Here is a 13,818-nt window from a genome sequence, read left to right as displayed (position 1 = left end):
ACATTAATTTGCACTTTCCAAAAAAAAAACAAAAAAAAAACCTCATTCAATGGGACATTTTCGATTTATGACCCCTCATTTATCAACATGATATTTAAGTTATCATGGTTAAAAGTTTAAAAAAAAAATAAAGACGGTATAATTCCTTATAAAACCCATGAATCTTTCTGGAAGTCAACACGATCAGCAGGTGGATTCAAATATCAAATTGAAAAGGCTTATAGTTAAACCATAATGATACAGTTCATGGGACTACATGAAATAGAATGGACACAAACTAAAAGATTATTAAAGTTTCCAATTCTAAATACATGCACGAATTGTGTATATAAAGCTTTAGGAAAATTTAGGGGAAAAAATGCATTTTTCATCCATAAAAAATGTTTTTCTCTATCGTTTATAAATAGGTCTAACCCAACTATTTTATTTTCTTCTGATTTTGTCTTTTTTCGGAAGAACTCTCTAAAAGAATATGTGATCATCTTTCCATGTCTTTGATAAATTTGGTTCAGAAATCAGATACAGGTAATCTAAAATAGGTTAGACATTTATAAATTAAGCGCAAATTTATGTCCGGTCCAGTTATAAATTAGTTCAGATCATGTGTATCAAAGTTTAAGCTCGAGTTAAAGCGCAAATGTCCAGTGTATGGAATGAAAATGTTCTTTCGTGTTATATTTTAAAGGAAAAATGGAATTTAATTGGGGCAGATCAAAGATTTGTATATATAAATCTCTGGTCATAAGAATAAATTTTAAATTACTTTTTCAAATAACTTTGTTTAACATAAAAACTGGAATTTCAACATTTCTACGAAAAAGGGGGACTGACAATCAACAGACTAAAATTGAATATGTTACCGATAATTAAACAAAGATGTTCGGCTTATAAATATATACTTTATTAATTCATTGATAGTTAATTATGTCATTGACCCGGGATCAATTACCTTGATTTGTCCGTTTTGCCCCGACATGCTCTAATCGTTTTGACCAATCACAAAAGCCGTTACAAACTCAACTCGACAATACAAGCGATGCGTCCGGTCGATGCAGGACGGTAAACATTGCATCCGAAAATAAGTTTTTAGTGCAAAATCAATGACGCATATGTTGAATTTAGGTGAGGATAATGAGTATTTAACCTTTAAAAAAATTTACACAAAGAAATCTTCGGATTTGACCTTATGAATAAGTTTTATGCACACCTCGATTTTTGTCGTTGATTTACTTCCCCTAGATCTTGTTCCTGAAACAGAAATACCCGATTAGAAATTTGATATTAAATACAAAGTAAACAGACTGGGTTGAAGCAAAACAGTTGTAACGCAGATATCGTTTGTGAATAATACGTAGTTAATTTTATAGTAATGCTTTAAGAGTTATTCATTTTGACTTACTCATATTATTTGTTATGTTGCATGGCATGGTTTTTTTCATTAATATTTCTGAAACACAACAAGAAATCAACACACATACATGTACTGTTATCGGCTAATATGCTCCAGCCTTTGAGAATTAGTCCAACAATATAAAATGTCTTGCATGGCTCAAATAATTCTTTAGGTTTGTGTTGTGCCTTGTTGGAGGCACTTTCAGTATTAACCAACCACTGAATCTCTTGTTGCCTTCGTCCTAGAAAAGAGTCTGACCAATTAAGTTGTGCTTCCATATGCCAAACCAGTATATTTTACCTAGACCAAAATATCTATACATTGGCAGCACTTATGGTTTGAAAAGTAGACATATTTTGCTGATACACAATCCCAAAAGACATTACCACACAATGTCCATAAAAAATCGTACAATTAAAAATTTCTTGCACGTTGATCTTTTTACCGATTTCACAAAACATGGTGAATAACGAACCCTATTCACGGCTGCATGTGAAATAAAAATGGCAAATTTAAAAAAAAACGCTGTAATTTGATAAATTTGGTTCTGTGATTCTTATTTTAGGAAATAGTTATCAAAGGTACTAGGCTTATAATTTGTTATGCCAGACACACTTTTCCTCTACATTAGACTCATCAGTGACCATGGTGACGCTGAGATCAAAATAGTAACATTGCGAGTAAATTCCTTGGAGATATATTCAAAATTTGAATGGCCACCATTCTATTGAATTTTATGTTTATGTTTGAACTGTTATGAAGAACAGAGTACAAATACAGTTCATGATTTGTACATACATGTATACAAATTTATGTTAATTTTATATATACACTCAAAGACCCTTTTGATATTGAATTACCATGAATATTATTGTTACTTTCAGAGGAACAAATGACCGGGCTGAAGCGCAAGCCATCAGACCTGCCCGGTGATCAGCCACCACCAAAGTTACTTAAGCAAACAACCAGTACAACAATAGATACAGCAGTAGAGAAAGAGTCTGATATTGACAGTCTCCCTCCTCCTGTGTTGGAAAAGGCAGATACGTATGATGAGGAAAGACCTAAGGCTGTGCCTTATGGAATCAAAGCAAATGACAATGGATCAGACAGTTCAACACCACCTCCAGTCTTGCCAAGATTTCCAACATTGCAGCCCTCAAAACCCATGACATCTGACAAGTATTTTGGGTTCGATATTCCTAGTGATAGTGACGATGAAGATGATACCATAAGAAAAATAGCTGAATCAATCAGTGTAGGAGAAGATTCAGTAGACAGTATAGCATCTCTTAAACCTAAAATGTCTTCTATGGGAACAAATACACCTTATGATGATGATAGGTCTATTAGTAAAAGAGATGTACATGTATCTTTAAAAAGGGTAGACACTTTAAATATATCAGATAGTAATGGGTCAAATGGGGAAGAAAAGAAAGCAAAACTGATTAAAAAAGGCATTATCAAAAAAGTATTGTCACCTAAAAAAAGTCTACAGTCAAAGAAAAGTGTTACTGTCAAAAAGGAAAAGTCAGTTATATTGAATTTACTAGAGTCACTTAGAACAGTCCAGAAAATGCCTTCAGGTGCTACGATAGAAAAGATAATGAAATTTGGTGATCATGAAGTTATAGATTTACCATCAGATAGATCTCTTACTGTTTATGAATTTGATGACGAAAAGTTTACATCCATCACACCAAGTAATCTTTTACCGAGACCTTCAGTGCAGGTAGTTTCAGATACTTTAAAATCAATTGAAGATGAGGCACCTGCAGACAGTTCAGCTTTACCAAAACTTGAATGTGTTTCTAGTGAAGAGTTTTCAACAGATGAACTATCAGATGCAGAGACGAACAATTCAGCCCCAGTCCTGCAAAAAATGTGTATAACTTCTCCCACCAAATCACCGAAAAAATTCATTCACGGTGGAATCAGGGAAATTGTTTTTTCATTTGACACAACTGGCTCTATGTACAGTTATATGGAAGAGACAAAAGAAAAATTGCGAGAAATTATTGAACGTTTAAAAATAGATATTCCAGGTGTACGATTAGCTTTTGTAGCTCATGGGGACTATTATGATTTAAAGAATGATAGGTATTTAATTAAATGGCTTGATTTTGGTGCAACTATAGATGAAATATGTAATTTCTTTGAATATTTACCAATTACTCATGGTGGGGATGCAGATGAATGTTATGAATTAGTTTTGCGGAAAGTACGGGAATCTTTATCATGGACGACAGGAAGTCAGCGATGCTTAGTAATGATTGGAGATTCAGATCCTCATGAACCAGGATATGAGTTTGAAGATTTCAAGAATGATATTGATTGGAAAGAAGAAACAAAAAAATTAAATGAAATGGTGGGTAGAACTTGCTCTGAAAAGCATCATTTTCACTCTTTTATCACATTTTTCCTTCAAAGATTAATTGAATGTACATGTTCAAAATGTACAAGATGGTCAAAAGGAAACATAAATTATTAAAAAGTAGTTTTATATAAGTGATGATGAATGAAATGAGGATGTCTCTTTAAATATTGAAAGCAGGAGATTGGAAATTTGTGTAAAAAGTATATTTTTACTGTGCTTGCATGATAACAGTTATAAAATATTGGTATTTGATATCAGCAACAGATGTTACATATTGATCATATATTAACATGCACAATTTCATTAAAAGTGAGAGTTCTATATACATGTACAACATTTACAAACAGAGTTCACCACAAAGTAAAAAAAGTTTTGAGGGTCTGTATTCCAAAGATCTGTATTTAAAAAAAAAATTACATGTACCATCCTTAAATTTTATTCTTTTATTTTGAAATCCACACAGTTAACTAATTTCATTTGCATTTTCCTTAAAATATAGTTAACATGATAAAGAAATTAATGAAATTAAATATTTGTTTTAGTATTTTCTTATTAAGTTAAAAAGATTCAACTTCAATAAACTTGCAGTCAGTTGCAACAGTCTGAATAGATAAACATTGGGTCATTATTACAGTTGTTATGACTTAAAAAAAATAGTGGCCAACTGTACAAGTCACTGCATATATACAAGTCCACATTGTCACGTGAAATACAATGTACATTGTACCATCGAATGCAAAACAGCACTGCCATTTATTTGGCCACTACCTGCTTATTTGATAGACACAAATACCTGATCCACCATGCTATATTGAATCGACAGAAAGTCAAATATAATCTTCTGATAGTGTTTTTCCAGTGAGTACATTTTACTTTTAATTGTACTTGGGGTATTAATACAGAAATGTATTCTCTTTTCAAATATAAGGAACTGCTTATTAAAATTATTATATTATATTTTCAGGGAGTTAGAATTTATGGAATGCAGGTTGGTTACAGATCCGATTTCTACAGACAGATATCACAGACCACAGGTGGCGCTCATCTACGTTTGGAATCGGCTAATCTTACTCCTGATATGTTTATGTCTGTCTGCTTACGAGAAGGCAATCTTAAACTTCTAAAGGTACATTTGTACATGTAATTATTTGTAACAAAAAAAAACAGGCATTGAAATCAACAAATACAATGGTGTCAAATATTAAAAAAAAAAATGAGATGAGACGATAATTTTTCATGCATTTAATTTGATTTTTTTCTTGATTTTTCTTTTACATCATATCATATATAAAAACAAACACACAAACCTGCCTTGATAGTGGATAAGCATGAAATACACATGTTGCACATATCTATTGAAAAATGCTAGCAAATCATCTTAAATTGAAATGTAAAAAAAAATTGCAAAAAATATGAGTGGGTGAATCTTTGTAAAATTGGATGAAAATTTAATAAACATATTAAGAAAAGAACCATTTCCCTTTATCCCATATTAACCATTTATTCAACTCCAGTATATACATGTATCACATAACATTTAATAAGAAAACATGATTAGGATTATTCTGAGAGGAGTGAGACTTATTATACATATAGGATTAAACACATTTTTTCTAGAGGTTATTGATGTGTAAACCGGGGCGATTAACTCACAAACTGAATAAAAGTCTAAAGGACCTCTAAGAAAAAATGTGTTGAATCCTTATAATTCTTAAGCCAAATAATCACGATTTTTAATTAACATTTTTTTGTGTAAACACAACTATAATAACCATCAAATGCACAATTGACATGCCGTAACTAAGGAGTTGGCCGCCATATTGACTTTCTAAAATCCATAAATGTTCGTAAAATGCATCGGAATCTAAAATAGAAAAGCACCTACCTCCAAAACTTCATTTTAACGAGATATTATCTGAATTTGAAGCGTTCAAGTAACTAAATAATCTATCTAATGGAAGTTTTCATTCGTATGACGTTGTGCTTTGCCGTGACGTAAATTCGCAAAAATCATTCATGAAATTTCGCAGAATTTTATTTGAATTTGATACATTTTCGAAGCTTTTGTGTATTCATTTTATTTCTTTTCTGTTATATGCGCACTAAAATAGTCACAACTGTTATGCTTTTGTTTTTTAATCTCAATTTGCTGAAAATCCCAGGATCACTGCAAGCTTGTGTATCGCGCATGAATGGATTACGAAAGTAGTTTCGGAAACATGGTTTATCGAAGTGTAAACTTAGAGAAATATTCTAATTGACCAATCCAATTCAAGTATTTATAGATATGCAAATCATATAAGAACTATAATTATATAATATCTATATTTGATCATAGAAACAATCACAATTTCATACGCCATGAAAGAAGCATTAAAAGTGAAGATGTATGTTGATTTTTTCCTGACCAACATACCTCAATTGAAGTCTAAAACATTATTGTCAATATTGAAATTATGCACACAACTCTTCCAATCTTTCCACCAGTGATATTTTCATGTGAGCCATTTAATTCTTCTAACATAACACTCTACCTTCTTTTAGACTTATGAAGCAGAAGTAATGAAAAGACCAGAATACAAAACTGGTTTAGATTTAGAATTAGCAAGACTGTTCAGTTCATTAAAAAATGTAGCAGATAATATTGCCATGAAATTCAAGAAGAATATAATAGAAGGAAGTACACAAAATGGTAAAAAAGCAGTAAAGAGAGAAAATACGTCCATGACAGAGTCACCTGGTACTAAAATTGCCAAAATGGCAAAGAAGGCTTTAGCTGAAGATGGCAAGGTTAAGAAGAAAATTAAAACATTGTCACCTGAAAGAAAGCAATCAACCTCAGACAAAATTGCAAAGAATTTGATTAAAAAGGCAATTAAAGGAAAGGCAATAAAAGATAAGAAGAAAACAGCTTTAACTAAAGAGAAAAAGAAAATTTCACTGAAAAGTACCAAAAAATCTGGTGTTAAAAATATTAAAGAGAAAAAGAAAACAGCTGCAAAATTAACAAAGAAGCCTGTTGTAAAGAAAGATATGAAAAAGAAACCATCAAAACCAGGTCTTCCAGGGAAAAAGGCCAAAACTGTGTTAGGTTCTAAAGTTCAAAAAACTATTTCTAAAGGAAAACAGACTGCAACTAAAGTTAAAGCAAAGTCTGTAATGAAAGCAATATTGAAATCAAAGACAGTTAAACCTTCAAAGAAAACACTTTCAATTAGACCTAATACAAAGTTAAAAGTTAAAAATACAACTGCAAAGAAGGTTATTAAGAATAAAACTCTTACCAAAGGTACTATTAAGAAAGATCCTAAAACTAAAATATTAAGTAAAGTGAAGTCTAAAGAAACTCCTACAAAGAAAATTGTTAAGACGAAAGTAAAAACTGTAGAAGTAAAGAAGAAAATACCAAAGAAATTAGCAGAAAAGAAAAAAAATGTTCTAAAACAAAAAACTGAAAAGAAAGGAACTAAAGCTTCTCCTGAGAAGAAAAAAATTAAGCCACAAGAGAAGAAAGCAACAAACAAAAAGAGTGAGGAAAAAGAAAAGAAGTCTGCAGCTAAGACTAGCAAGAAGACAGAAGCAAAGAAATCCATTGACAAACCCATCAAGGTATTTTATATTGAAATTTTACCCTTATAGTATACATTAGCATAATAATGAAGTACATGTCAATCAAAAAGTGAACAAATACGACCTCACCAAAAGTAGTTATAAAGCAAATAATTCATTTACAAATAGTAAACAAGTCATTCACGCGATCAAAGTGAAAAATCAGCAAAAAATTTGAGGGGAAAAAATCGAAAGAATATAGCGACATGCTGGAGTTCGTTAGCGCTGCAGTCAGTGCGATAGAACAGAGTGCTGAATACCATGTCGCTAAAAAAGCATGGAGAGAACACTGAAAGGTTTTACCTATATTCTATCTATTGTTAAGGGCTGTTCCAGAAAATATTATGTTCCCCTAGGGATGGCACCTATTTTTAAACCCCCATCACCCACAGAAATAAAAATGAGTTAAAAACAAAACTAAGTTGCATTTTGGTATTACAAATACAACCATTTAACTGCTAGTTTCCAGGCTGCAGATTTGAACTAGCTGAATGTTTGTGTTCATATTAGGCAATAAAGGACTTAATTCTTATATTAATTTAGCATGTTTAGTCAAAATTAACCATTACAGATGCAGGATGCATGCAGGGCAAACAAAGAGATTCTATAAACTGATTAAAATTCAATGCCTGAATCTCTGATCTCACAGACAGGAATCCTTTTGTCTTGTTTTAAAAATCTAATTACATATTTTGGTTTTTAAATATAAATTGGCTTTTGGGAAAAATATTTGTTTTTTTACAAATACATTTTGTTATAAAACAAAAGGTAGTTCATGTACTAAAAAGTGTAAATTTTGAAAAATTACATGTATTTGTATTGAGAAATAAAAAAAATATATCACTGTTTTATTTAAAGCATGAGTTCAGCTGCATTGGTTTTATTATATTGCAGGTTAAAAAACCAAAGAATTTACAGCCAAGAGAAATTGCCAGTATAGCCAAGTTTGTGACAGGACCTTTAAGTTGTTCATCCTGGGAACAGTGGACGCCGCTGATTGCTCATGAAAAACCAAGGAGTGGGAACTGGTCAAAAGGAAAAGGTGGATGTCCAGGATATTGCAATTCAGACATTGATAAAGATAAAGACTCAGTGCTTGTCATGTACGAGTTTGCAGTATCTCCGCCTGACAGTTCTAAAAAATACCCAGTTTGTTTCTATTCACAGAATGAAAATATATGGGAATTTTGCAAAGACAAATATATTCAGAAAGAACTTGAAAGAGTGATCAAATCCAAAGGGTCAATCAGTGTTCGTAAAGGAACAGTAAATAAGAACGATGAAACATTGTTCCTAAAAACTGTAGAACATGTTCGAAATATGTTTGATTATGCATGGAACAGTAACGCTTCTAAAGAAACCACTAGAAAGGATGACTTGGTAAAAGAAGGATTCATTATAGCTAAAGTGTGATAACACATTTATGTCATGTCATCACTGTTATTATTCCATGTATTTCTAATTCCATAGAGTTTCCAAATTTTAGTATTACCAGAATTATCTCCCTTTAGATATACAAATGGTACATAATTGTGATCAATATGTATTTAAAAAAGGGAAAAATCTGTATAATAAAACTTTTTGTTGCTACATGTAAGTTTAAGGATTTTTTTAAAAGAAAAGTATCTGATCAAATCCTAGCTTTTCTGTCATTTTTCACCTTTCTTGAAGTTCCTCATCATTTCCTGTGTGACCCATGTTCCCGTTTTTATACCTGAAGTTTTGATCGGATATATTTCCTATTTTGAGAAGGTATCCATATTTTATTTGCAAATTTTAGTATTGACCTCAGAAGTGGACTGTTTAATTTGATTGATTTATTCTTTTAAAAAGAATAGAAAATGTATTATGAAAGTTACATTTCATAACAGAAGGTTAAATGTTTTGATTGGTTTCCAATGTAAGAAATATTTTAAACTTCTAAGTAACAATCTTTGTTTCTCATTGCCATATTTAGCATGCAGTCTATTTAGGAATTGCACAAGTGCTACATTAATTGTATTTTCATGTGATTGGGCCAAAGGATTGGTGCTGTATCTTTTACAGAGTGAATACATTTTATAATACCATATACATTTTTTATATGGATGCAAAAAATGTATAAAAGTAATCTTCCATAGCAGGCTATGTTTTTTTATAACTTTTTTTTAAAACTTGGTAAACTTTTTTGAAAACTTGTACAAAAAAAGAAAAGGTAAATGCATACATTATCCCATAATATAAAATTTATGTAGTGAGAATTATGGTGTAACTATATATATAGCTATCCATTTGTGATGCCACTATAGAAATTCACCATTCAAAAATGAATGAAACTGGATACTAAGATATTAACATCATACAGATAGTACATGACAATCATATTTTGTATGTAAAAATGTTGTTCTGTTTAGATACTTATTAACAGTAAGTTTATTTTGACTTATTTTGAGGTAGTGAATTTTTGCGACAATAAAAACATGTACTGATGAAATCTTATGCTGTTTACCTAATGCTGTTTACCTAAATATAAAAAGAAAATATGAATTAATATTGTCTAAATGTATAACTGTACATGTATGTTTAACAGCCAAACCTTCAACAGTAAAACCATTAAAAATTCAATGAGGATAAAAAGGGATGAAAAAACATGACAAGTAAAGATACAACCAAGCGAACTGAACTCCTTTATTGTTTATAATTTGCAGCCTTATAAGACAATGCCTCTAAGGCTCTATCTATCCGACAACAGATTTAATGATCCATTCATTAAAATTTTGTAACACTACCTTAACTTCTGAGGCATGGACTAATTAGCTTTACACATTATTTGTTTGCAAAAAATTTCAAAAAAAGGCTTTGCAGTTTTGTTATATATGATTGGTTCTGAGCATGTGAAGACATGGATATTTGTAATGTGCTTTTTTATATTTACATCTAGATATATTTTATATATATTGTTATGGTCAATGTTTTGGTCTTTGTCTATTAAAATGAATTGCAATCTTTTATCAGAAATTTTTTACTGATCATTTGTATGATTTTTTTTTATGAAAGCAAAAGTTAATGAATTTGAAAGACTTTTTTGTACAAATGTTTGAATGCTGTATCATAATTTATGGGTGAAGTTATACCCTTTGAAAATGTTTTATATGATGAAAAATTGAGAAACAATTCAACTGACCCATTTATCCATTGATCACTTTAATATATTTAACATGATAATATAATCATGTCAACTTGGTCATTTCATTGATTTACAATGTAATTAAAGTTTACATTTCATTGTGATAACATAAAATGAACAAATATTAAATGTTTGTGTATAGAAACATTCAATTGTGTGTATGTGTGATTTTTTTTATTGTATATAATGTATTTGAAATAAGAGAGTAGATATAACTCTGATGTATACCATTTTTGTATAAAGAATAACGATTAAATGTAAGGTTAAAGAAATGTGTTCATTATGTTATGTCTGAAAACCAGTCCAGATTGTGTGAACATCAAAAAGTATTGATGGGAAATATTTTATTTTTTGCAGTACTTGTATTATGTGACATGTAAGATTTTTTTCTGTACAAAACAGTCATAATAAATAATTTGTAGTACCACTTTTGTACAATTTTTTTTTGTGTAAGTGAAGTTGAATATTTCTAGATTGTTAGACCACCTATCCTATAGAGCTAAGTGAGCTTTTGTTATCACCTTGTAACTGTCATCTGTCTTTCCATCGACAATTTTTGTTTACAAGTAAGTTATATTTAGGTAAAATTGTTAAGAAACTTTATATCCAGGGAACTGATAATATGAAGATCCTTGACAAATACTCATCATTTAATGTAAATTAGACAGCAAAGCTTGAAGCATTGTTGTCCTCTGAAACCTATGAAACAGGAAATTTTTATTTTTCTCTTAAATTTTGCTATTTAATATAAGTTTTTGGTGGATAGTCATCTTATTGGCAATCATACCACATTTTTTTTCTCTAAAACTATGTAAGGAAAGTCAATACAAGGTTCTAATTAGATGGGGGAAAATGACAGTCGGGGACAGTCTTTGATTTTGATTTGTCAACTTTTGTAAATCTTGTGTGAAACTACAAAGAAAATTCATCTGTAGATGTCAGATGTTACCTTCTTCACCAAAATGTTTCAATAATTAAAAATAAATTGTTAGAATTAAGTACAGGGAAATTAGTTTTATTGGTTTATTTTCTATAGGGCAGATAGATTTAAGTGGACAGAAGGATTGCATATATATAAATATGGTTAAAGCATAGACTCTCTTCAAGTCCATTTCCAAACGTAGACTTGCTTCCCCTCCTCTTTTCAGCCTCCTGGATTCTCACATGAAAGCCACAATACACTTCTGAGATATTCAATAACACCACTAGATTGGTTTTTTGGTGATTACATGATCCCTTATCACATACCAAGTTGGAGAAGTTGCTTCCATGACAAAACTAGGATAGTTATTCATGCAAATATGGAACAAAGTCGGTTCATAATTATATTCTTGTTCTTTAAGTCAATTTGTATTTTATATTTTAAACATGCAATGTAATTACAAGCATTAAATGCCTATTGTAATTTGCTAAATTGATAGTGTTAAAAGTAATTGGTTTGATTGAATGTAAAGCTTTCATATTACAGTTCACAGTCAACTTAGTTGATGTAAAGGACAAAATTTAATTTACCTTTTATAAGTTTTAATTGCAGATATACTTATCATTCGTTGCATACAATATATCTTAAACAAAACAAAATGATCCATCTTAAGGTGGTTCCCAACACCTTCACTAAAATTAATTTGGCTCGTTTAATTTTCATAAAATTTTAACGAAGTATTTACTTTGGCCCTTTGACAAAAATATAAACATTTTAAAAAATTTGAACCAATGTATTTATCAGAAAAATTACACTGCTTACATAGCAGTTTGACAAACTCTAATGTTGATCACTGAGAAGCTTAATATTTCCTTAACAACACAATATAATTAAAACGTTTACCTGATTCTACAGAGTTATCTCCCTGTAGTGTTAGGTACCACCTGAAGACATTGATTTTTTTTTAATAAACATGAAGTTCTGGGGTTTACAGAATAAATAATAATTGGCCAAAAATTGAAGAAAAAATAATAAAAAAAAATAGAAGAGAATAATGAATGATGGCCAAAACATATTTAGAATTGATGACAACATCCAAGACTTCAAGAATTAAGTACACCCCATCCAAAGCCTTATGCAGTGAGAAGTAGAAGAAAAATACCTGGAATGATCCTTAAAATATGTATAGCAATTAAAGAAAAGATTGAAGTACAAGAGCAAAGAACATATTTTAAAAAACAATATTACCTTTGAAGTGTAACACAACAATTGTGTTAGTTATATTTTACAACAAAGAATTCTGATGATTTATAGCTTACTGTAAAGCTTTGTTGATTGGTTTGATTTTCCCCCTGCACTGTTAATTTTTTATTTGCTGAAATGCTTGTTATTTGAGTACTTGAAGATTTTAGGTGTATTTTATATGTTTGTGTTATTTATCTGCATGTTTTAGATGTGAAATAATTGCAAAAAAGAATATTTTTTAATGAAATATATATGGTATAATATTGAAGTAAATATATTATTTGTGATTTATAAATACTAGTCTTTGTCTTACTGATCTCCGCCTAACTCAAATCACTTTCATTGGGAATTTTATTGATTTTCACCTGACATCAGCCTTTTCAAACTGATCTTTTGCTCTTTGATTGATCTTTAACTTGATTTTCATTGATCCCAGCTTGACTTAAAGTGCTTTCACCTTTTAGTTTGAAACATCAATCATTCTTAATGTTTTTCTCTATGTCTTTATGTCATCTTGAGTAGAACTATTTTCAATAGGTCCCAGTAATTCTTAAATTGTATATCTTGCTTTCTTTGTGGGTTCCAGTCTTGCTAAAAAAATCTTTTCTTTGATATCAATATTTTTTGGGTTGTCTTTCGATTCCAGCATAGTTCTGAGCTTTCCAATTCTCAAGTTATGTAAAAAATTATTCTTTGCTGATAGTTTGACAATTCAATATTCTCTTAGAGTAAAAGTAAAGCTATCCATACAAGGATTTGTTCCTAGTGTTTGTATGTACTTTGGTTTGACCATCATAAACTATAATTTGATTCCTTGATTGGTAGTAAATTATGAAGACCTTTATAATAGTATATATATATTATACATTGTGAATGTAATGCTCAGATTATTATATGGCTCACATTCAAACAAGGGATACATGGTTATTGTCAACTAAAAGTGTTCTTCCTAGGTCTTGATGTGTTTCTGTCAAACATGAAATTTCTATAAAGTTTGCCCCTGATGAAATTAAGTCAAACACTTGTAGTATACTCATCTTCAGTGTGTATCCTCACAACTAATTTGTTTTTATAAATCAATGTACAATAAATATATAGTTTGATAT

The 13,818-nt window shown here is 30.3% G+C and overlaps 1 protein-coding gene across 1 annotated transcript; it reads left to right on the top strand.

Moving 5' to 3' along the window:
• Nucleotides 1-1,010: 1,010 nt before the first annotated feature.
• LOC139490890 (uncharacterized) lies at nt 1,011-13,007 on the top strand. The gene is made up of 5 exons (XM_071278024.1): nt 1,011-1,122; nt 2,278-3,761; nt 4,735-4,896; nt 6,315-7,379; nt 8,274-13,007. The coding sequence occupies exons 1-5, from the start codon at nt 1,101-1,103 to the stop codon at nt 8,790-8,792; spliced, it is 3,252 nt and encodes a 1,083-aa protein (XP_071134125.1). The 5' UTR covers nt 1,011-1,100; the 3' UTR covers nt 8,793-13,007.
• The last annotated feature ends 811 nt before the right edge of the window (nt 13,008-13,818 follow it).

Source organism: Mytilus edulis, chromosome 1, assembly GCF_963676685.1.
Source record: "Mytilus edulis chromosome 1, xbMytEdul2.2, whole genome shotgun sequence".
Lineage (NCBI taxonomy): Eukaryota > Metazoa > Mollusca > Bivalvia > Mytilida > Mytilidae > Mytilus > Mytilus edulis.
This window is presented reverse-complemented; position numbering and strand designations above follow the sequence as displayed.